The 23,908-nt window shown below is 38.7% G+C and overlaps 1 protein-coding gene across 1 annotated transcript in view; it reads right to left on the minus strand.

Annotated features, from left to right (window-relative positions):
* The window catches only part of cenpk (centromere protein K), a 34,506-nt gene extending 22,896 nt beyond the window's left edge, over nucleotides 1–11,610 (minus strand). The window contains exons 1-3 of the mRNA XM_061987835.2: nucleotides 11,521–11,610; nucleotides 3,307–3,405; nucleotides 3,173–3,229 (exon numbers count right to left, since the gene is read on the minus strand). Coding sequence (XP_061843819.1) covers nucleotides 3,173–3,229; nucleotides 3,307–3,405; nucleotides 11,521–11,523 — 159 coding nt within the window. The 5' untranslated portion in view covers nucleotides 11,524–11,610. The remainder of the gene's footprint in view (nucleotides 1–3,172; nucleotides 3,230–3,306; nucleotides 3,406–11,520) is intronic.
* Between the last annotated feature and the right edge of the window lie 12,298 nt (nucleotides 11,611–23,908).

The raw sequence follows: 23,908 nt of genomic DNA on the forward strand, positions 1-23,908 counted from the left end.
ACAGACGTCACACATGAGACGGTTTAGTAAGAATAAACTGTTTTAGTTATACTGTAAAACTTATGAACGATGCTTGTAGTCATAAATGAAGAATCCATACGAGTAGAAACGCTATTGACAGCAAGAAGACTCAACAGCAATTGTACTTCCTAAAACTACTACCGGTAAATGGAAGGACACTGCAGCACCTGCAGTGAGCAAGCTCGTCTAAAAAATGGCGCCATAGCACTAACAATAAAACACAATCTCAGTGTATTAGCTTGTTTTTTTCCCTACACTTTTTATAATGCCCTTGAGCAAAGAAAAATCCATAAATTACCCGCACAGTCTTATAAGCCGCAGAGTTCAAAGTGTAGGGAATAAATAGCGACTTAGAATCCGGATTTTATGGTATATCCCATTGTGTCTACTATTTGTCTAGCGTTTCTGCTCAAAATAATTCTTCACTCATCACTCCAAGTAACGATTGTAAGTTTGACAATATAACTAAAACCGTTCATACTTACTGGACCGTCCCATGCGTTAGGTCTGTAGGAGTGTTTTCCTGCATATACGTGCTATTGTAATGTAATCAAGCTAGCGTCGTTAGCATTAGCAAATATGCTAACACCAGCACAGTACAGTGCAAGCATTTTAGTTGCATTTGCTGAAGTTTAAAAACAAAAAAAACGAATGCACACGTGCGCATACAGATTTGAACAATTTCATTGCATTTTACTCCCAAAATCAATCCATCCAAAGTTGTTAATGCGAGACTAAAATGTTCACCTATCTGTATAGAGTGTTTAAAAATAAACCCAAACCATTACCAATAACCAAATGGACAAGTGATTGACGTAGAACTGTCCTCCCCTTCCTCCATGCACAGAGGGGAGCTGAGTTCGAGTAGCTCACACACATCTTAAACACGGAATAAACAAGGTCTTAATTGGAGGAACTGGTCAGTAAAATACAACACCTAAAATACTTGACTGCACTGTAACTACGAGGGTTAGTTAGTTTCAGTTTATTTCAAACATGCAATACCATTTCGACGGAGGGAATATTGAACAACAAATCATTGATTTACAAACCCCGTTTCCATATGAGTTGGGAAATTGTGTTAGATGTAAATATAAACGGAATACAATGATTTGCAAATCCTTTTCTACCCATATTTAATTGAATGCACTACAAAGACAAGATATTTGATGTTCAAACTCATAAACTTTATTTTTTTTGCAAATAATAATTAACTTAGAATTTCATGGCTGCAACACGTGCCAAAGTAGTTGGGAAAGGGCATGTTCACCACTGTGTTACATGGCCTTTCCTTTTAACAACACTGCGTAAACGTTTGGGAACTGAAGAGACACATTTTTTAAGCTTCTCAGGTGGAATTCATTCCCATTCTTGCTTGATGTACAGCTTAAGTTGTTCAACAGTCCGGGGTCGCCGTTGTGGTATTTTAGGCTTCATAATGCGCCACACATTTTCAATGGGAGACAGGTCTGGACTACAGGCAGGCCAGTCTAGTACCTGCACTCTTTCATTATGAAGCCACGTTGATGTAACACGTGGCTTGGCATTATCTTGCTGAACTAAGCAGGGGCGTCCATGGTAACGTTGCTTGGATGGCAACATATGTTGCTCTAAAACCTGTATGTACCTTTCAGCATTAATGGCGCCTTCACAGATGTGTAAGTTAGCCATGTCTTGGGCACTAATACACCCCCATACCATCACAGATGCTGGCTTTTGCACTTTGCGCCTATAACAATCCGGATGGTTCTTTTCCTCTTTGGTCCAGAGGACACGACGTCCACAGTTTCCAAAAATAATTTGAAATGTGGACTCGTCAGACCACAGAACACTTTTCCACTTTGTATCAGTCCATCTTAGATGAGCTCAGGCCCAGATAAGCCGACGGCGTTTCTGGGTGTTGTTGATAAACGGTTTCGCCTTGCTTAGGAGAGTTTTAACTTGCACTTACAGATGTAGCGACCAACTGTAGTTACTGATAGTGGGTTTCTAAAGTGTTCCTGAGTCCATGTGGTGATATCCTTTACACACTGATGTCGCTTGTTGATGCAGTACAGCCTGAGGGATCGAAGGTCACGGGCTTAGCTGCTTACGTGCAGTGATTTCTCCAGATTCTCTGAACCCTTTGATGATATTACGGACCGTAGATGGTGAAATCCCTAAATTCCTTGCAATAGCTCGTTGAGAAAGGTTTTTCTTAAACTGTTCAACAATTTGCTCACGCATTTGTTGACAAAGTGGTGACCCTCGCCCCATCCTTGTTTGTGAATGACTGAACATTTCATGGAATCTACTTTTATACCCAATCATAGCACCCACCTGTTCCCAATTTGCCTGTTCACCTGTGGGATGTTCCAAATAAGTGTTTGATGAGCATTCCTCAACTTTATCAGTATTTATTGCCACCTTTCCCAACTTCTTTGTCACGTGTTGCTGGCATCAAATTCTAAAGTTAATCATTATTTTGAAAAAAAAAAAAAAAGTTTATCAGTTTGAATATCAAATATGTTGTCTTTGTAGCATATTGAACTGAATATGGGTTGAAAATGATTTGCAAATCATTGTATTCCGTTTATATTTACATCTAACACAATTTCCCAACTCATATGGAAACTGGGTTTGTACCTGACAAACTTGCCATTCAAACAATACAAACAAGAACGTACAGCCATGAAAGCACTTTCAATCTATTTATTAAGCAAAGTAACACAAACCAGTGAAAAATTCAAAAGAGCTGCCGTCAGAACCAACAAACTGCTGCTGCTAGCCTGTCGAGCTAACAAAAACAACTAGTTTACAAGTTAGTATTATTCACTTACAATGGCATTATTTTTGTTTTGTTTCAGTTTGATAAATTCACCAAGACGCCACCGTGGAGTTATTTAGTCTGCTAAGCTGATTGGAGAGCTTGCTTGACTTCTGTTTTGTTTGATCAGCCGTTTTACTGCCGTGTGACAGGAACCGCTTGGAAACGATTAAGGTATGTAAATAAACATTTATAAAATATTTTGTACCAGTAAATACCTGCAGCTTATGGTCCGGTGTGGCTAATATATGTAAAAATATTTATTTCTTCTCAAATTTGGTAGGTGCGGCTTAAATAGCCCTACAAATACGGTGTTTCCTCCAATTTCACATTATGTGGCCTCACCTGTTCTTGGGGATTTTCGCTTAAATCTGGCTCACATAGAATAATCTCATTTTGAAGCTGAAAAAAAAAAAAAAAAGTATTTTGTTAGGTTCCAAAGAAGTGTAAGTTGAATTTGCACGAGAACACAAAAGTACCTTTTCCAGCTGTTCAAACTGCTGCTCACATCTGATCATTAGCTCCTCCTGCGCAGCTTTTGACAGCTTAGACTCGGCATTGTCAGCGGGCACTTCATCCTGGGCACACAGGGATGGGTGGCGTAAGAAGGAACAATGGGCACATGTATCCTGCCAAGGCCAGCCCATGGCATAAACATTCTACGTCAGGGGCCACATCGCAGTCAAGGCTGCCCTCAGAGGGCCACTTGTAACAGTGAATGTAAGAATATAAAAGTATAATGGCCTCAATATATTATTGCCTATGCATTTGTTTATTTGATTTTTGTACGTACAAATTGATGGATAACTTGCTTTGAAATCGTAAGTCAAGGTGACAAGCAGATATTTAAGTATTTATTGTTATTTTTACAAACTATCATACGGTATATAATAATTAGGGGTGCTAAAAATGGTTATTTATCACATTCGAATCACGATTTTTTAAGTAATTTTCAAAAATCCATCCATCTTCTTCCGCTTATCCGAGGTCGGGTCGCGGGGGCAGCAGCCTAAGCAGGGAAGCCCAGACTTCCCTCTCCCCAGCCACTTCATCCAGCTCTTCCCGGGGGATCCCGAGGCGTTCCCAGGCCAGCCGGGAGACTTAGTCTTCCCAGCGTGTCCTGGGTCTTCCCCGTGGCCTCCTACCGGTCGGACGTGCCCTAAACTCCTCCCTAGGGAGGCATTGGGGTGGCATCCTGACCAGATGCCCGAACCACCTCATCTGGCTCCTCTCCATGTGGATTTCAAAAATCGAATTTATTTTATTTTTTTGGACGAATTAATGAAAAAAAACAAAATACTTTAGGCCATCTCTATGCTTACTTGGTGCACGTATGTGTGATACGTCAGAAACTAAAAGAAGGTTTTGTAACCTGTAAGCTGTTTTGTTATGGTGTTATTATTATACCAATTAAATACATAGCAAAAATCAGTTTGAATCGAGAATCGTGTTGAATCGAGTATCGATTATGAATCAAATCCTCACCCCAAGAATCGGAATCGAATGGCGAGGTGCCCAAAATTCACACCAATAACAATATTTGTATGCATATCAAAGTTTAAAACACGAAATTTCATGTATTGTATACATTATCTGGTAACACTTTAGTATGGGGAACACATTCACCATTAATTAGTTGCTTATTAACATGCAAATTAGTAACATATTGGCTCTTAATTAGTCATTATTAAGTACTTATTAATGACTTATTCTGCATGGCCTTATTATACAACCCTAACCTTAACTCTAACCAACTAACTCTAAATGTTACTTAGAATGTTACCCTAGTGTCCAAATACCTCTAAATTAAGTATTTGTTACTTAGAATATGTTCCACATACTAGAGTGTTACCCATTTTTTTTCTGTGAAAATGGAAACAATTAAAACATTTAGTAAGAAAGTATGAAGTATCCACATTATTTCAAGGCTTTCGCGGGCCACATCATAAAACGTGTCGGGCCGGATCTGGCCCCCGGGCTTTGAGTTTGACACATGTGCTCTACGTGGTTGTTTATAGCCACAACCACACATGGACTACATGATCATGGACTGGAATTTTCTGAAGATGTGACGATTTATTTCCTTTCATTTAAATCAGTCAGTTCAACAATATGATGTCATACAAGTTTAAATAAAATCAGTTTTGCTGTGACAGATGTCAAAACGTCATCAAAGTTCACGTCTATGCATTCACACAGAGCGACAACAATTAGGGAACCAGGAGTTTGTGATACAAGAAAGGTAAAAATATGATACAACTAATTGCGGACAATGTTATGTTTCAGTTTCACTTTTGCATCTCATAGCACAGAACTGTGGTGCATTCAAGACACCTTGATTGAAGTTTGACACAAAGTGTGGGGGATGAGGTTAGAACAGGCCTGGGCAATTAATTTTTACTCGGGGGGTCAAATTTAGAGAAAAGAAATGTGTCTGGGGTACTACACACACACACACACACACACACACACACACACACACACACACACACACACACACACACACACACACACACACACATTCTTGTATTTGTTACCTTCTTGAGACCTTCGATAAATGCCTACTGTTGCGTTCTGACCAGATCATCCTCCCAGGGAATTTAAGTTGCTGGTCAATCCCAAGTTCTTTTGATGACACATAAGCTGAGTAAGAAGGACCACCAGAGACAGAATAGGTATTTTGTAATTTATTTCCAAAGCCTTGGAAACAAACGTGAGACCAATCCAGTACAGAAGCATTCACTAGCGCAGCTAAAATGGTCTGACTAGCATCACGGAAATCACTCTTCTATAATGTGTCCCTCGCCCCCACCCTCCAGAAGTAATACAAACGTCCATTGTTCAACTCTGAGAAGAGACATGAAGCGATAAGATAAGAGAAAGGAGTATTGCTACTCCCTGCATTCCGAGCTCAAGGTTGACACACACAGTACTTGTAGACAACCAAAAGAGAACAACTGGAAGAACACTAGCTGTTTTGTAATATGACTAGGAAAATAAAGAAGTAACACTTAAATATGGATAAATGTAAATATCTGCCTCCGTCACTACCTCTTTAGGACCACCCTTTCTAGATATATAAAGATATATATTTTTAAGAACACTAATACAAAACCTCACAATGTCTGATTAAATGCTAAAAACGTTATGACAGACCACCTTAAAAAACGGAATGGAATTTTAATTTTTTTTAACTGACTGAGACACCCAGAATGTACATGGAAATAAAGAATGTGGGGTTTACAATATTAACTATGAACGATAAAACACTGAATATTGACAACATATGAACCTCACATATTCGACATATTTTACAATCAAGCGAAACGCAAAAAAACCGCAACAAACAGCGAAATATGAATGCTAAGGGTAAAAAAAAAAAACACGTGTGATCTGATATATCACTAAGCTTTAGAAGTTTGTTGTAAAAATCTCCTTTCGCGTCTGTCCCTGACACCCACATTTCAGGCTCTGTGGAAACGCTCCCCACCCACACTGCTTGGTGCCTCGTCTGAGCTGCTGTGACTTAGATTACCGTAGTAACTAATTAGATGACCATAGTACCTAATTAGATTACCAAAGTAACTAGTATATCATGCAAAAGATTCCAACCATTGAAATACTTTGTATAGTTCAAGACTTACATCATAAAGGCAGCTACACATTCCATCTTTAAAGATCTAAAATAATTATTAGGGAATGTCCGGCGGGCCAGATTGAAAAGCTTAATTTGGCCAGGTCTGGGACAGAAGGTACCTCAGTTTACTGATGTGCTCTAATTGGACTGCAAAAACACTTCCACGAGACCCTGATGCAAAAGAGGCAAAAACATGTTACACACCGAGAGCAAGCCAAGAGCAGGCATGCTAACTGCAACTCATTCCGACAGAACACCAGCCCCGTGCATGCAGGAATACTTTTCTGGACTGTCTTCTGGTAAGCCTATTGCTGTCCAGAGTTACAATTCTCATCATCTTGTATTGACGACGGGAGAGTTCGAAAGTTTATTTTGAAACTTCTCCAGCAATAAAGCAAAACATGTTCTAGACTAAAAATCACTCCGTATTCTCTACTGCGCGCTAGTGTTACCATATGAGTTATTGTGCAGAAATATGGGGAAACAACTACAAAAGTCCACTTCATTCATTAACTGTGCTACAAAAAAGATCAGTCAGAATAATACATAATGTTGGATACAGAGAACATTCAAACCCTTTATTAATTGAATCGAAAATAGTGAAATTCCACGACATAGTGAATTTGCAAACAGCTAAAATTATACACAAAGCAAACTATAACCTGCTACCCAAGAATATACAACACTTCTTCTCAACAAAAGAGAAATATAATCTTAGAAAAAAGTGTCATTTAAAACATTTGTAGTCACGTACAACACTTAAGACCTTCAGTATATCAGTATGTGGAATTAAAATATGGAATGGATTAACCCGCGGCTCTTTAGTGTTGCCCTAGTGGCTCCCTGCAGCATTTTAAAAAAAGGATTAAAAACGGAAAAAGATGGGGGAAACATTTTTTTTTTTTGGTTTACCGTATTTTCCGCACTATAAGGCGCACCGGATTATTAGCCGCACCTTCTATGAATTACATATTTCATAATTTTGTCCACCAATAAGCCGCCCCGGACTAAAAGCCGCGCCTACGCTGCGCTAAAGTGAATGTCAAAAAAACGCTGCGCTAAAGTGAATGTCAAAAAAACAGTCAGATAGTTCAGTCAAACTTTAATAATATATTGAAAACCAGCGTTCTAACAACTCTGTCCCAAAATGTACGCAAATGTGCAATCACAAACATAGTAAAATTCAAAATGGTGTAGAACAATAGCAACATAATGTTGCTCGAACGTTAATGTCACAACACACAAAATAAACATAGCGCTCACCTTCTGAAGTTATTCTTCATTCGTAAATCCTTCGAATTCTTCGTCTTCGGTGTCCGAATTGAAAAGTTGGGCGAATACGGGATCCAAAATGGCCGGTTCCGTCTCGTCGAAGTCACCGGAGTCAGTGTCACTGTTGTCCAGCAGTTCTGTGAATCCTGCCTTCCGGAAAGGTCGGACCACAGTTGTGACCGAAACTATCTGCCCAGGCATTTACGATCCACTGGCAGATGTTGGCGTATGTCGACCGGCGCTATCTGCCCGTCTTAGTGAAGGTGTGTTCGCCTTCGGAGCTGTGTGAAAAAAGCCACACGGCCTCTTCGCGTAAACTTCCCTTAACCACTCGCTCATCTTTTCTTCATCCATCCATCCCTTCGAGTTAGCTTTTATGATGACGCCGGCTGGAAAGGTCTCTTTTGGATGGGTGGAAGTTAGCATGGCAAGCTAGAACCACAGTGAAGGATGACTTCTCATTCCCTGTGGAGCGAATATTCACCGTACGTGCTCCCGTTCCACAGTGCGGTTCAGTTGCTGTGAAATACGGTAGTAATCCGTGTGCGGATGGAGAGATTGCGTCTTTTTATGAACCGGATCGTTTTGTAGGAGCCATTTTGTGGTCTTTACAGATGTAAACAGGAAATGAAACGTACGGTGATATCCGCGCGTTTTTTCTTCTTCTTCCGGGGGCGGGTGAAGCGCTTCCTGTTCTATGGGGGCGGGTGAAGCGCTTCCTGTTCTATGGGGGCGAGTGCTTTCCTTGGCGGTTGCTTGCGTAGAAGAAGAAGCGCTTCCTGTTCTACCGGGAAAAAAGATGGCGGCTGTTTACCGAAGTTGCGAGACCGAAACTTTATGAAAATGAATCGTAATAAAGCGCACCGGGTTATTAGGCGCACTGTCAGCTTTTGAGAAAAATTGTGGTTTTTAGGTGCGCCTTATAGTGCGGAAAATACGGTAGTATGTTTTTTGTTTGAGGACAAACATGACATAAACCTTCCAATCCAATCCACTTGATTTGTTGTTAGAAAGCCCAGTTTAATATGCTTGTATGTATACTTCACTGATGAGAGTATTTGGTGAACATCGTTTTGTCCTACTAATTTTGGTGGTTCTTGAACTCACCATAGTGTGGACTGTGACACAACGGTTTGTTTACATGTAAAATCTTCCACTCCTTCTTTGTCTCATTTTGTCCACCAAAAGTTTTATGCTGTGCGTGAATGCACAAAAGTGTGATTTGTTGATGTAATTGACTTGTTGGAGTGCTAATCAGGCATATTTGGACAGTGCGTGACTGCAAGCTAATCAATGCGAACATGCTAATTAGACTAGCTGCATGTACATATTGCATCATCATGCCTCATTTGTCGGTGTATATGAGCTCATTTAATATCCTTTACTTTTATCCTCTTTGTATGTAATTTAGTTTTACATGTCTCATGACACATTATCTGTATGTAATATTGGCTGCATTTCTGTGCCATGTTGTTCCAGACCACAGCAAACATTACTTAGCTTGCCAAAGATTGTAATAAATCCATTAGAAGAAGACAGTCTACCGTTTCCTTTAACTTGGACACACACATCTATACCTTTGGCCATTAAAAGCCTGTCATTTCCAGGAGTTATTTCATCACTTCTAAGTAGCCTATGATTTACCGGTACTAATGGTTTCTAATGTTGTAAAAACGTGTAGAATAAATATCAAATTTCAACATTTCTGTCAACAAAAATTTTGATAGTAGGCTATCATAGCTAACATAGACACGTACATCATGTGTTGCCGTCATTATAAGACTTATCTGTCTGACAGATTTGTTTTTTGTATTTTTGGTCCAATATGGCTCTTTCAACGTGTTGGGTTGCCGACCTCTGAATTAACTAAAGAAATCAAACAATGTACTAATATGATCCATTTCAAGAAACTCTTCAAACTTAAAGTGTTTACAAAGTACAAAGAAGAAGAACCATGATAAACATTCTGAATGTATTTCAACCATCCATTAATTTTCTAGATACTCTTATTTATCTCACCATATGAAATATAACGTACGTCACTAATTATTATACATTTTTAATGTTACTAGTTATGGAGTGAATAAATTGAGAACAGGAAGCGAACACAGGTTTTAGCAACTGCTATGTAAAGGAAAAGGGGTAGGATTAAATAAGCTCTGCTTCTTCCTACTCCTTTTCAAACACGTCAATAATGAATAAAGCAAAACATGTTCTAGACCAAAAATCACTTCATATTCTCTACTGCTCGCTAGTGTTACCATATCTGAGTTATTGTGCATAAATATGGGGAAACAACTACAAATGTGCGCTTCATTAACTAACAGTGTTACAAAAAATATCAATAGTTGGAATTGGGGGTTAAATCACCAAAAATGATTCCTGGGCGCAGCCACCGCTGCTGCCCACTGCTCCCCTCACCTCCTAGGGGAGTGGGTGCCCGAGCTTTCAGCCGCTCTGCCCCACATCTTTGGAACTCTTTACCACCAGACCTTCGCAACTTAGATTCAATATCCCTCTTCAAATCAAGACTCAAAACACACCTATTCCTGACTGCTTATTCATTGTAATCATATTTTCTTCTCTATCTTTGTTGTTGTTGGGTTTTTTTATCCAATTTGATTTTGTACGGTGTCCTTGAGTGCCCAGAAAGGCACCTTATACATAAAATGTATTACTATTATTATTATTATTATGGGTCAAATGCAGAGGACAAATTTCACCACACCTAGTGTGTGTGTGACAATCATTGGTACTTTAACTTAACTTAATAAGAACAATACATAATGTTGGATACAGAGAACATACAAACCCTTTATTTATTAAATCACAATTATTGAAATTCAACTATTTGGTGCATTTGCAAACAGCTAAATTATACACAAAACAAACTATAACCTGCTACCCAAGAATGTACAACAATTATTCTCAACAAAAGAGGAGAAATATAACCTTAGAGGAAAATCTAATTTAAAACAGGTGTATGCACGTACAACACTTAAAACCTTCAGTATATCAGTATGTGGAATTAAATTATGGAATGGATTAAGCAAAGAAATCAAACAATGTACTAATATGATCCACTTCAAGAAACTCTTCAAACTTAAAGTGTATACAAAGTACAAAGAAGAAGAACCATGATAAACATTCTGAATTTATTTCATCCATCCGTTCATTTAGACTTAGACAAACTTTAATGATCCACAAGGGAAATTGTTCCACACAGTAGCTCAGTTACAAAGGTTGGAAAGGATAATGCAGGTTTTATAGGTTTTCTACATAATCTTATTTATCTCACCATATGAAATATAACTTACCTCACTAATTATTATTTATTTTTTAAGTTACTAGTTATAGAGTGAATAAATTGAGAACAGGAAGTGAACAAAAGTTTTAGCAACTGCTATGTAAAAGAAAAGGGGTAGGATTAAATACGCTCTGCTTCTTCCTACTCCTTTTCGAACATGTTGAAAAGATTAACTGGAAATTGTGATGTATCATGTTGTATGCATGCATGTTACAAATAAACTCAAACTCAACTCAACACATCCTATACGTGTAAAAAGTGAGGATTACATGTCCAATGACTTCCGAAAGTGTCATCTTGAAATATGAACTCTATCCGTCATCATTCATTTCGATTACAACTCGGGCAGCTGTCATTTCGTTTATCATTGCAGATCCGTGATTCAGCTGTTTAAAATACGACATGTTCAAGTAGCGTACGCGCCTACAACACCAGCGGAGTCATTGTAAGATCATAAATGAAGGGACAAATGCTCACCATAATTGTTTTGTGTTCCTGCAGACGCTTCTTCTTTCGCAAAACCGCGCCAATGTTGATGACGTCAGTTTCCCGCGCTTTCGGAGAGTGTTAAAGAGCGTCAATGCTGCGCTGGCATGCGCAGTCTCATTTTTAAAAGACGTCTCAAGCGTTTATAGTTGTAAAACCTAAACCATTTTTTAAAGTATATTAATAGATACATTTTCGTGGCCTGCTATTAAACTTTGACCTATAGTGTAATTTTTTTTTAAACATTTTAAAACTAATTTCTGGTCCTATCTCGACTAAAAGAACCTAACAGAACATTTCACTGACTTTTCACATTTTAAAATGTAATACACAGAGCATTACAGTTCATTACACCAAATTGTTGCATGGTTGCAAGGCAAAAAACGTGGTTAGTATTATTTATTATTTATTATTTATTATTTATTATTTATTGTTTATTATTTATTATTTATTATTTATTTATTTATTTATTCACTGTTCGGTTACAAACAGAGAACAAGGAATTGGGATAACATTGTTATGATATGAAAAGGGGTAGGATTAAATAGGCTCTGCTTCTTCCTACTCCTTTTCGGACGTGCTGTAATGAAACTGGAAATATGTGATGAATTACATTGTATCGTATGCATGTTCCAAATAAACTGACACGGAACGGAACTGAACTGAACTGTAGTGTGGTGTACATGCCTTTGCCCCAATCTACCAGCAGATGTCACTGTTTCATCGTCAACATTCTGCTCGTTTCCTCTATTTTAGCTCTCATGTATTTTTAATGAAATTCTCAGAGATCAAATTGTCCATACGAAAAGAATGGGATAAAATTGCTATGATATGAAAATGGGATAGGATTGAATAAGATCTGCTTCTTCCTACTCCTTTAGCCATTTTGATTGAGACTTCTATTGGTAGATTGCACAGTACAGTACATATTCCGTACAATTGACCACTAAATGGTAACACCTGAATAAGTTTTTCAACTTGTTTAAGTCGGGGTCCACGTTAATCAATTCATGGTAAATAATAAACAAGTAATACACAGCAACTCTACTATTCACTCATTTGTCCTTACTTAAGTTACTGTGCAGAAGTTTGGGGAAATAATTATAAAACCAACATACATCCCTTAAAAATCTTACAAAAACGGGCACTTATATAATTATCCATAATGTGGGCTTCAAGGAGCACACCAATAGCTTATTTTTAAGGTCAAAACTGTTAACATTTCCAAATTTAGTGGAATATTTGACAGGGCTTATCGTGTTTAAAGCAATAAATTATCAATTGCCTGCAATTATTCAAAGTTTATTCATAGAAAGAGATTTGGGGTATAACCTCAGAGGAACGGTGTCAGGCTTTGTCCCTGACAGTTTGACTGTGTTAGTTTTTTCTCTGCGTTTGTCTTAGTTTTCTGTCAGCGCTTTTATTTTGTCTTTATTTCCTACTTGTCTCCCTGAGTGCTGTGTCCCCTCAGCTGTGGCTGATTGGCACCTGGCCACACCTGGTGTCAATCAGCCAGCTGCTATTTAAACCCGCCTTTTCCTCCAGTCAGTGCTGGATCATTTTCATTTTCATTGTCATTGTCGTTCCTACCTGTCGTGTCGTTGTTCTTAATACTTGTCGTTGTAGCTCTGTCTACTTTTGTTTCACTCTGCTCATGTCCTAGTTCCTTCGTGTCACAGTAAGTGTTTTTGGTTTCTTGTCCATTGTTAGCCTCTGTGCTATTTTAGTTCATAGCCAAGTTTGTTCTCCGCCTTGTGCGCGCCTTTTGTTACCCTTTCGTTTGTTGTTTTGCCTTAGTGTTTAATTAAATCATGTTTTCTCGTACAATGCCTTCCGCCTTCTCTGCATCTTGGGGTTCGTCAACAACACACCTTGACAAACAGCAAAATATAAACACGCTTTAGCACTTAAAACAAGGAAAAGTTTTTGTGTCAGTCTGAGGGGTGAAAATATGGAACAGCCTGAGTGATGAACTCAAACATAAGGATGATACTTGAAACCGATTTTCCCGGTTGTTCGAAAAGAAAAGAACCGAGTCCTCGGACTCAAATCCCTTTTTGAGAATCAGTACCCGTTATCGAGACCACTATAGTAAAGAAAAGAGTTGGTTCTTTATTTGAATCCCGTCCCGACCAGAAATGCCCCGTGGGACATCACAAGAAATGTCGTCACGTAGCTGTCATTAGGCGCAGATAGGGAAAGCAGGAAAAACAATGGACTGGAAAAAGCGCTCCAAGGTGTAATAAAGTTAAAAACAAAAGGTATAATCCAATCAATAACTTTACTGAGAGATTTGAGCAGGGTACAAACACATGACGAACACTTTTAAGACCAACCGGAAACATAGCAACCAGGCTAGCAACACACCTCCTTTACGGCAGCTGTCGCAACGTTCTTAAAGCAACCGCAGCACATACATATAGCCATCCATCCATCCATTCATCTTCTTCCGCTTATCCGAGGTCGGGTCGCGGGGGCAGCAGCCTAAGCAGGGAAGCCCAGACTTCCCTCTGCCCAGCCACTTCGTCCAGCTCTTCCCGGGGGATCCCGAGGCGTTCCCAGGCCAGCTGGGATACATAGTCTTCCCAACGTGTCCTGGGTCTTCCCCGTGGCCTCCTACCGGTCGGACGTGCCCTAAACACCTCCCTAGGGAGGCGTTCGGGTGGCATCCTGACCAGATACCGGAACCACCACATCTGGCTCCTCTCGATATGGAGGAGCAGCGGCTTTACTTTGAGCTACTCCCGGATGACAGAGCTTCTCACCCTCCTAACCCTGCAGCCACCAAACCGGATCCCCTCAACGCCTTGACTGCGCTTAGAAATTCTGTCCATAAAAGTTAAGAACAGAGTCAGTGACAAAGGGCAGCCTTGGCGGAGTCCAACCCTCACTGGAAACGTGTCCGACATACTGCCGGCAATGTGGACCATGCTCTGACACTGATCATACAGGGAGCGGACCGCCACAATCAGACAGTCCGATACCCCACACTCTCTGAGCACTCCCCACAGGACTTCCCGAGGGACACGGTCGAATGCCTTCTCCAAGTCCACAAAGCACATGTACACTGGTTGGGCAAACTCCCATGCACCCTCAAGGACCCAGCCAAGAGTATAGAGCTGGTCCCCAGTTCCACGACCATGAAGAAAACCTCACTGTTCCTCCTGAATCCGAGGTTCGACTATTCGGCGTAGCTTCCTCTCCAGTACACCTGAATAGACCTTACCGGGAAGGCTGAGGAGTGTGATCCCACGATAGTTAGAACACACCCTCCGATGGTGGTGGTTCTTAAAGAGAGGAACCACCACCCCGGTCTGCCAATCCAGAGGTACCGCCCCTGATGTCCACGTGATGCTGCAGAGTCTTGTCAACCAAGACAGCCCCACAGCATCCAGAGCCTTAAGGAATTCCGGGCGGCTCTCATCTACCCCCGGGGCCTTGCCACCGAGGAGCTTTTTAACTACCTCAGCAACCTCATCCCCAGAAAAAGGAGAGCCCACAACAGATTCCCCAGGCACTGCTTCCTCATAGGAAGACGTGTTGGTGGGATTGAGGAGGTCTTCGAAGTATTCCCTCCACCGATCCACAACATCTGCAGTCGAGGTCAGCAGAACACCATCCTCACCATACACGGTGTTTATAGTGCGCTGCTTCCCCTTCCTGAGGCGGCGGATGGTGGTCCAGAATCGCTTCGAAGCCGTCCGTAAGTCGTTTTCCATGGCTTCCCCGAACTCCTCCCATGTCCGAGTTTTTGCCTCCGCGACCGCTGAAGCCGCACACCGCTTGGCCTGTCGGTACCTGTCCGCTGCCTCAGGAGTCTTATGAGCCAAAAGAACCCGATAGGACTACTTCTTCAGCTTGACAGCACCCCTCACCGCTGGTGTCCACCAGCGCGTTCTACGATTACCGCCACGACAGGCACCAACTACCTTGCGGCCACAGCTCCAATCAGCTGCCTCGACAATAGAGGTGCGGAACATGGGCCACTCTGATTTAATGTCCAGCACTTCCCTCGTGACATGTTCAAAGTTCTTCCGGAGGTGGGAATTGAAACTCTCTCTGACAGGAGACTCTGCCAGACATTCCCAGAAAACCCTTACAATGCGTTTGGGCCTGCCAGGTCTGTCCGGCATCCTTCCCCACCATCGCAGTCAACTCACCACCAGGTGGTGATCGGTAGAAAGCTCCGCCCCTCTCTTCACCCGAATGTCCAAAACATGAGGCCGCAAATCCGATGACACAACTACAAAGTCGATCATAGAACTGCAGCCTAGGGTGTCCTGGTGCCAAGTGCACATATGGACACCCTTATGTTTGAACATGGTGTTCATTACGGACAATCTGTGACGGGCACAAAAGTCCAATAACAAAACACCACCCGGGTTCAGATCCGGGCAGCCATTCTTCCCAATCACGCCTCTCCAGGTTTTACTGTCGTTGCCAACATGAGCGTTAAAGTCCCCCAGTAGAACGAGGGAATCACCCGGGGGAGCACTCTCAAGTACTCCCTCAAGTGAATCCAAAAAGGGTGGGTACTCTGAGCTGCCGTTTGGCGCGTAAGCGCAAACCACAGTCAGGACCCGTACCCCCACCGGAAGGCGGAGGGAAGCTACCCTCTCGTCCACTGGGTTGAACTCCAACGTGCAGGCTCTGAGCCTGGGGGCAACAAGAATTGCCACCCCAGCCCGTCGCCTCTCACTGCTGGCAACGTGTGTACATATATATACAATATATATGACATGATCTCCCTTTTTTAACTTTAGTTTTTCTTTCCTTATAAACAAAACAAAATCACACTGTATATGTGTTGTCTGTCTAATTATAAATAATGCAGACGAGGCGTGTTGGCTGAGTTCTTGACGTTTACTTTCACAGCGTGCTCATAACCTCATTCTTAGCTGCCGGGTGGCGACATGCAACAACACTTTTCGGGGCTACCGCGCAAGCTCGTCACTCCCGTTGCATGCTGGGTAGTGTAGTTGTTATATTCCCTAGCTCATAACATCACATCTTCCCCCCTATAAAGAAATAATGTTAACGCAATAAAGTGTATTTCTTCTTTTAGCTTTATTTGTATTTTTTTTTAGCATTTTAACCACATTTGCAAACAGCCTTTCTCTTCATAGAATTTTCTTTCAATAAAGAAATAAAGTGCAAAAATGTCAAAGCATCATAACAAACAGTTATGTCAAATAGCAGCAGAAGTGCACTTTTTGGAGAGCTGTATTATTTTCAGTTTTGTGCCCAAGGGACTGATTATATTTAACACTATATTATTATTTATACACCTATAGTGTTCACAGAGACAGGTTGTTTTCGTGTTACTGTATATATTTGTTTTTCTGAAAAATCCCACTTAATATACTTTGGGTAACAACAGTCAATATTTATTTATTTTATTTTATTTTATTAGGGGGGGGGGGGTAACAGTCAATATTTATTTATTTATTAGATTTAATTTTTTTCTTATATAATAAAAGTGAGCTTTTGTTAAACCAAATATTGTGTGTTTTTTCCCATATACAACAACCTATCTGGACTCGATAAGAGAATCGATAAGGAATCGGTTCGATAAGAGGATTCGATAATAGGCTCGAACTCGATAATTTCTTATCAAACATCATCCCTGTTCAAACACTGTCCAAACATTGAGCATTTTAAGAAATTGCACAAATGTAATATTTTGGTTGGGTATAGTGAGGTCTAGGCTTTTTTGAACATGAGTATGAATGACTTATATGACTTACTTATGATGATATATTGAGAATTGTAAGCACATAGTTCTGGGCAAATTGAGTAATGTGGATCCAGATGAATGTGATAAAATGTGGTTCAGAGGAAACTGGATATTAGTTAAAGTACTGTAACTGCCTAAAAAAAAAAGGGGGTGGGGGGTTCAATAAGTTTATGATTCTTCCCATTACCCTTTTGAGATATGTTTAATTTAATTTGATTTAATTTTATTTTATTAATTCAATTTTATTTATTTTTTGTGAAATAATATTGCCATTGAACACAAGACTGTTCAATGGAGGTATGTATGTATATTTTGTACTACATGTATGATGTGGAGCTGACTATGACATACTCAATAAACAACGAAACAACTGGAAATATGTGATGCATTACATGATGTATCGTATGCATGTTCGAAATAAACTGAACCGAACTGAACTGTAGTGTGGTGTACATGCCTTTGCCCTAATCTGCCAGCAGATGTCACTGTTTCCTCGCCAACATTTTGCTCGTTTTTTCTATTTGAGCTCTCATGTATTTTTAATGAAATTCTCACAGATTATTAGTTGTCCGTAGGAGAATAATGGGATACAATTGCTATGGTATGAAATGGGGATAGGATTGAATAAGATCTGCTTCTTCCTACTCCTTTTCGGACGTGCTGTAATGAAACAACTGGAAATATGTGATGCATTACATTGTATCCGAAGAAACTGAACTGAACTGTAGTGTGGTGTATATGCCGTTACTCTAATTTGCCAGCAGATGTCACTGTTTCCTCGTCAACATTTCGCTCGTTTCCTCTATTTGAGCTCTCATGTATTTTAATGAAATTCTCACAGAGATTAGTAGTTGTCCATATGAGAAGAAAAAATATGAAAATAGGTAAATACACGCCTCAGACAAAAGTGGTGAGGTGTAATTTATTTGGATTATGTACAGTGAATTATAGTGGGGGATATAGTGTGCACTGCCTCTGCAAACCCAACTCATATATCATCTTTACCACACAATGTTCTTAGTCTAGTTCATTTATCTAGCTGAAAAAAAATATTTCATGATATAGTGTATACTAACAGTGGGGTATTTATCATCACAAAACTCCTGCATGTACAAATACTGCTGCACATACTGTATCATAGACACACTTCTACTACAGTTGTTATTATGCATGATTTAAAGGTAGGCTGTTTTCTGTTCATGTTGTGTCAGTTTGGTAAAATTAAGTGTTTGGTGCAAATTGTTCCACTTAGTGGGCGTACTTTCTCTGCTTTCAAGCTGCCTGGAAAAAACCCCCCACTATATATTATTTGAATGATCAACTAGAATTTGATTAATATGCAAATTTGCCACCAAACCGTTCCATGTGAGCCTTCAGCAAAGCCTAATTAATCAACAGTTAAAGGAAATTAATACATACATCAATTCTGTCAGAAACATGCTTAGCTCAATCGCCCGTAAAATTGAAGTTTGAAGTATTAACTGGCTCTGCAGGAAGGCTATGATTAAAACTCTGCATTCCCACTCCATTTAGATATATAGAGTGACTTAACTGCAGGCTAATATCAAGTCGTTCATTGGTCTATTTTTACCACCACCACCACCACCAACAACAACAACAACAACAACAACAATAATAATGCTTTATACTTTTTAAGGCCTATTGCCAACCCCATTCTTCCATTTCTTTAATGCTGTCACTCGACCTGCAGTGTCTCAAAAATTCATTTTGCTTTGCACCTGAGACTGTTTTCCACAAGGTGCAAATAATCAAATAAAAGAGAAACCACAGGGAGGCCAAGGGGAGGACTGTACTATTGTTTCAGTAGGGACTCATGCATCAAACTTCAATTTTCCGGACGATTGAAGTAGTGATTTTCCCCCCATCTCGAAGTGAAATACTGAAATACATTTAAGACCTCCAGATTAATTACCATGAAGTGGTCCCACAGACTGTAATATTACTTATCATGGGGCCGCCTGACAAGCCTCCATAAAATAAACAAGTGAAATCCATAAACTTGGCCTGCCTTAACACTCCCTTCATGACTATATGTGCTTGATTCAGGAAGGATGGAATATAATAGAAATAGAGTAGAATGTTCAGCAAGACTCCCAACTCATTGGCAACAATACATAATAATTGTACTGCGGTGTTGGTTATTGTAGTTTTTATTCATTTTATTATTTTATTATTTTAAATTTTAATGTATAGAACCACATACTGAGCAATTAACCACAGTTTCCTTGGGTTATGAATCAGTGGTAATAAGTGTCTTATTTACTGTACTGAAATATTTATTTTAATTGATTTGTATTATTGTATAGCACTGCTTCATAACATAAGCAAAATATTTCGCTTATGTTATGAATCAGTGCTAATTATTTTCTAACTCACTTTACTCAATTTTTTTATTTTTCCAAATTATTTGTATTATTGTAATTTTAATGTATATAACTGCATACTGAGAAGTTTAATATATTTTGCTTAAGTTATGAAGCAGGGTTATTTTCTTTTCATATTTTACTGCATGACTTTATTTTTTAATGATTTGTATTATTGTTATTTATTGAGCAATTAAACACATTTTGCTTATGGTATGAAGCAGTGTTAATTATTTTCTTTACTTAAATACTTAATTTGTTTAATGATTTACATTATTGTAACTGCATATACTGGGCAAAGAAACACACTTTACTCATGTTAGGAAGCTGTGGTTCTCAACCTTTTGTCAGTGGTATATTATATTATAATTCATTTATATATTTTTGGTTGGAAAAATAAATAGATAAAACAAAGAATTAAAACAGCATTTTATCACTTTCTAATTCTGCATGTGCTTATCTGCAGTGCATAATGAAACATAATTATTGTCGAGAAAATAGCAATAATTAATCCATGCATTGAAAGCTTTGTGCACATATATAGTTTTTAGAATTTACAGATGTCTTCCTAAATTATATATATATATATATATATATATATATATATATATATATATATATATATATATATATACAAATTCAAAAAATGCCTTATTTCCGCCCCAATCATGTTGTTGTTGTTATGTTTTGCCTTTCTTGAATTAAATTGTATTTAAATTAATCCCAATTTAATTGTTAAGATCTTGAATTAAATTACAATTAAAATATTTGTTCTTTTACTTTTTGTTTTCATCCTATATCACAATAACATCTACAATAAAAGGTATAGACTATTCAGTGTGGGGATTTTTTTGCTTTCGAGTACCATTCTCAAATCAAATTTAAATGTAAATAAATGTCAATTTAATTATAAGATGCTACATTAAATTAAATCTCATTTAATTAAATATGTGTTTCTTTTATATCTTAATATATTACAGTAACATGTATAAAAGGTGTGGACTGTTCACTGTTTTTGTTGTTGTTTTGCCTTATTGTACCCCCACTGTGTTTATATTAGAAACTTCTCGGTATGTTTTCCAGGTGTGCCTAATGTTGTGGCCATACAGGATTAATGGGCTTTTAATTAGGACTTGGGGATGTACAATAGTCATACAGTCCTATATATTCAAGTTTTAAGATGTGGAAAAAAGAAGAAGCAAACACTATAAAACAAGTCCCAAAAGAGACAGGCCTACTTATCATTTCTTTCAACAAAGCGGGTTAAACTGGAGGCAAACCTTTTGAGTTGCTGCTCTTTTTTCCCCCTCTCCCATCACCATGTTTTCTACTTCATTAAACTCCTGAAAGACAAAAGAAATAAAGAAGAAAACAAACAAAAGGCTCCCTAAGCAGACTTTGGCATCAATGCCACAACTCTTTATGGGCTGCCTGCTTAACATTAAACAAAAAAAAACCAAAAAAACAAAACTTTCCAATCTTGTTTAGAAACCCTTCTTGGACAGAAGTCAAACATATTATCCCCCGAACACAAAAAAAAGGCCACTTTCATTGTAATTCATTGACTTGTTGTAAACGGCAAGGCAAAGAAAAGGGCCAGACAGATGCCCTCATGAAGGCAGAGTCTATGTAGGCTTTGTTCACACCCACTTAAACTGGTTAAAAGGAGGGTTAACGCAATCCATCAAATTGTCTGAAATTGTGAGGAAATTTCCAAAACCATATGGCCTCCAAACGTTTTTGTGCGGTGGGACACACTTGTCTCAGTATTGCGGCCGGCGGGGGGTCGGCCCTGCGCCTTTGTGGCTCGTCCCATCAGGGAAGGCGGCTCATTTGTCCACACTTTTCATGCTTTACGCTCAAAATTACACAAAAAAGGGCCTCCATAAAAGGCCCTGAAACTTTGCTTTTTTTTGCTGTCTTTATTTGCCGGGGGCCAGATTTGTGCTTCTCACATAAATTTTTGGCCCCCGAATGGAGAAACACGTCTGCGGGTCAAGAAGCCACGCTACGCATTTAGGACGTGAAAGGAGAGGAGAGAGCATCCTCCTATATAAGCAACACAAAGGGGTAAAATAGCCTAGCACACAGGTGTCAAACTAAAGACCCGGGGGCCAAATCTGGCCCGCCGCGTTATTTTATGTGCTCCGCAAAAGCCTTTAAATAACATGCGTTAATAAAATGCTTAATCTTTTTTTACTAAACATATTTGTTAAAGTTAAAGCACCACTGATAGTCACACACACACTAGGTGTAGTGAAATGACTCTGTGCATTAGTTTTTCATGTTTTAGTGTCTTACTGTATATCAGGGGTGTCAAACTCATTTTAGATCGGGGGCCACATGGAGAAAAATCTACTCCCAAGTAGGCCGGACTGGTAAAATCACGGCACGATAACGTAAAAATAAAGACAACTTCAGATTGTTATAATAATAACATAGCATAATAATAACATCCCCTTGTTTCACCCCCTGGGAGGTGAGGGGAGCAGTGAGCAGCAGCGGTGGCCACGCTCGGGAATCAAAAGGGTTATTTTCCTTTTCACATTAAAAATCATGCACCGCATGCAATTGCATTTCTTTTAAAATTCAATATCGTCAAAATCAAAATATCACATTATTATTATTATAGTCCAAAACATTTTTTTTGTTCAAGTAAAAATAAATATCTGCCTGACGTATTATTTCAAAACAAATTATTAGTCAATTTGTAGACTGTAAAATTGACAATAGATTTGACGGTTAAATTCCGCCGACTGAGGTTTTTTGTTTTTTTTTACTGTAAAAACAACTTTGGTACTGTTTTTTTTCCCCACATACAGCAGGGGTGTCAAACCTATGGCCCGAGGGCCGGATCAGGCCCGCGAACAGGTTTTATCCAGGTTTGCTAAGTACAAAAATTAACCTGAAATTTTTGAATGAAATAAACTGCTGTTCTAAATGTGTCCATCGAATGTTGCAATAGCAATTATTTGTATCTCTGTAGTGGATGCTACATATGTACAAAATAAACCACATGATGTTAGTACATCAGTCAAAGAAAAAGATCAAACTACATAAATAACATCCTTTAATTTGATTTTGATATCATTTTTTTATCTTGATAGATGGAAAATTAACACCAATGAGTTGACTGATGAACATTAGCACATCGTTTAGTCAGAAAGTATAAATAACGACAAATAAAGATAGAATACTATTGACCGCAACATGTAAGTGTAAAAAAACAACAACAACATTATGATTTGTACATTTTCAGAATGTGCTTGTTCTATTTTTAAACAAAGAAAACAATCTGAAGTTGTCTATATTTTTAAGTCACCGTGCCGTGATTTCACCAGTCCGGCCTACTTGGGAGTAGATGTTTCTCCATGTTGCACCTGATCTAAAATGAGTTTGACACCCCTGATATACAGTAAGACACTAAAACATGAAAAAACAAGCAAAAAAACAACAACAAGATTTTAATGTAAAAAACAAACTGGCAGATCTTGAATTTTACCGCTAAAAACAGCGGTATTGTTTTTCCATTCCATTTATTAAATTTTTTTTATATGCTGTAAAAAAAAACACTGCTTTTACTGTAAAATTCTGGTGACTGAGCTAAATGTAAATATTCTTTCTGCAGCTTATGTAAAAAAATATCTTGTTTATGTATTATATATATACACAAGCGGCTCTGAGATGTGGCCCTCAATGAAAACGAGTTTGACACCCCTGGCCTAGCATATATAATATGTCTAAACAGGCGCCTTTGATAAAGAATTATAGCAGGGGTGTCAAAAGTATGGCCCAAGGGCCGGATCAGGCTCGCGAACAGGTTTTATCCAGCCCGCAGGATGAGTTTGCTAAGTATAAAAATTAACCTGAAATTTTTGAATGAAATAAACTGCTGTTCTAAATGTGTCCACTGGATGTGGCAATAGCAATTCTTTGTATCTTTGTAGATGATGCTACATATGTACAAAATAAACCACATGATGTTAGTACATCAGTCGAGGAAAATGATCAAACTACATAAATAACATACTGTAATTTGATTTTGGTATAATATTTTTTATCTTGATAGATGTAAAATTAACAACAATGAGTTGACTGATGAACATTATCACATAATTTATTCAGAAAATATAAATAACGACAAATAAAGATGCAATAGTATTAACCGCAACATGTAAGTGTAAAAAAAATAATGATTTGTACATTTTCAGAATGTGCTTGTTCTATTTTTAAACAAAGAAAACAATCTGAAATTGTC

This window comes from Nerophis lumbriciformis, linkage group LG27 (genome assembly GCF_033978685.3).
Source record: "Nerophis lumbriciformis linkage group LG27, RoL_Nlum_v2.1, whole genome shotgun sequence".
Lineage (NCBI taxonomy): Eukaryota > Metazoa > Chordata > Actinopteri > Syngnathiformes > Syngnathidae > Nerophis > Nerophis lumbriciformis.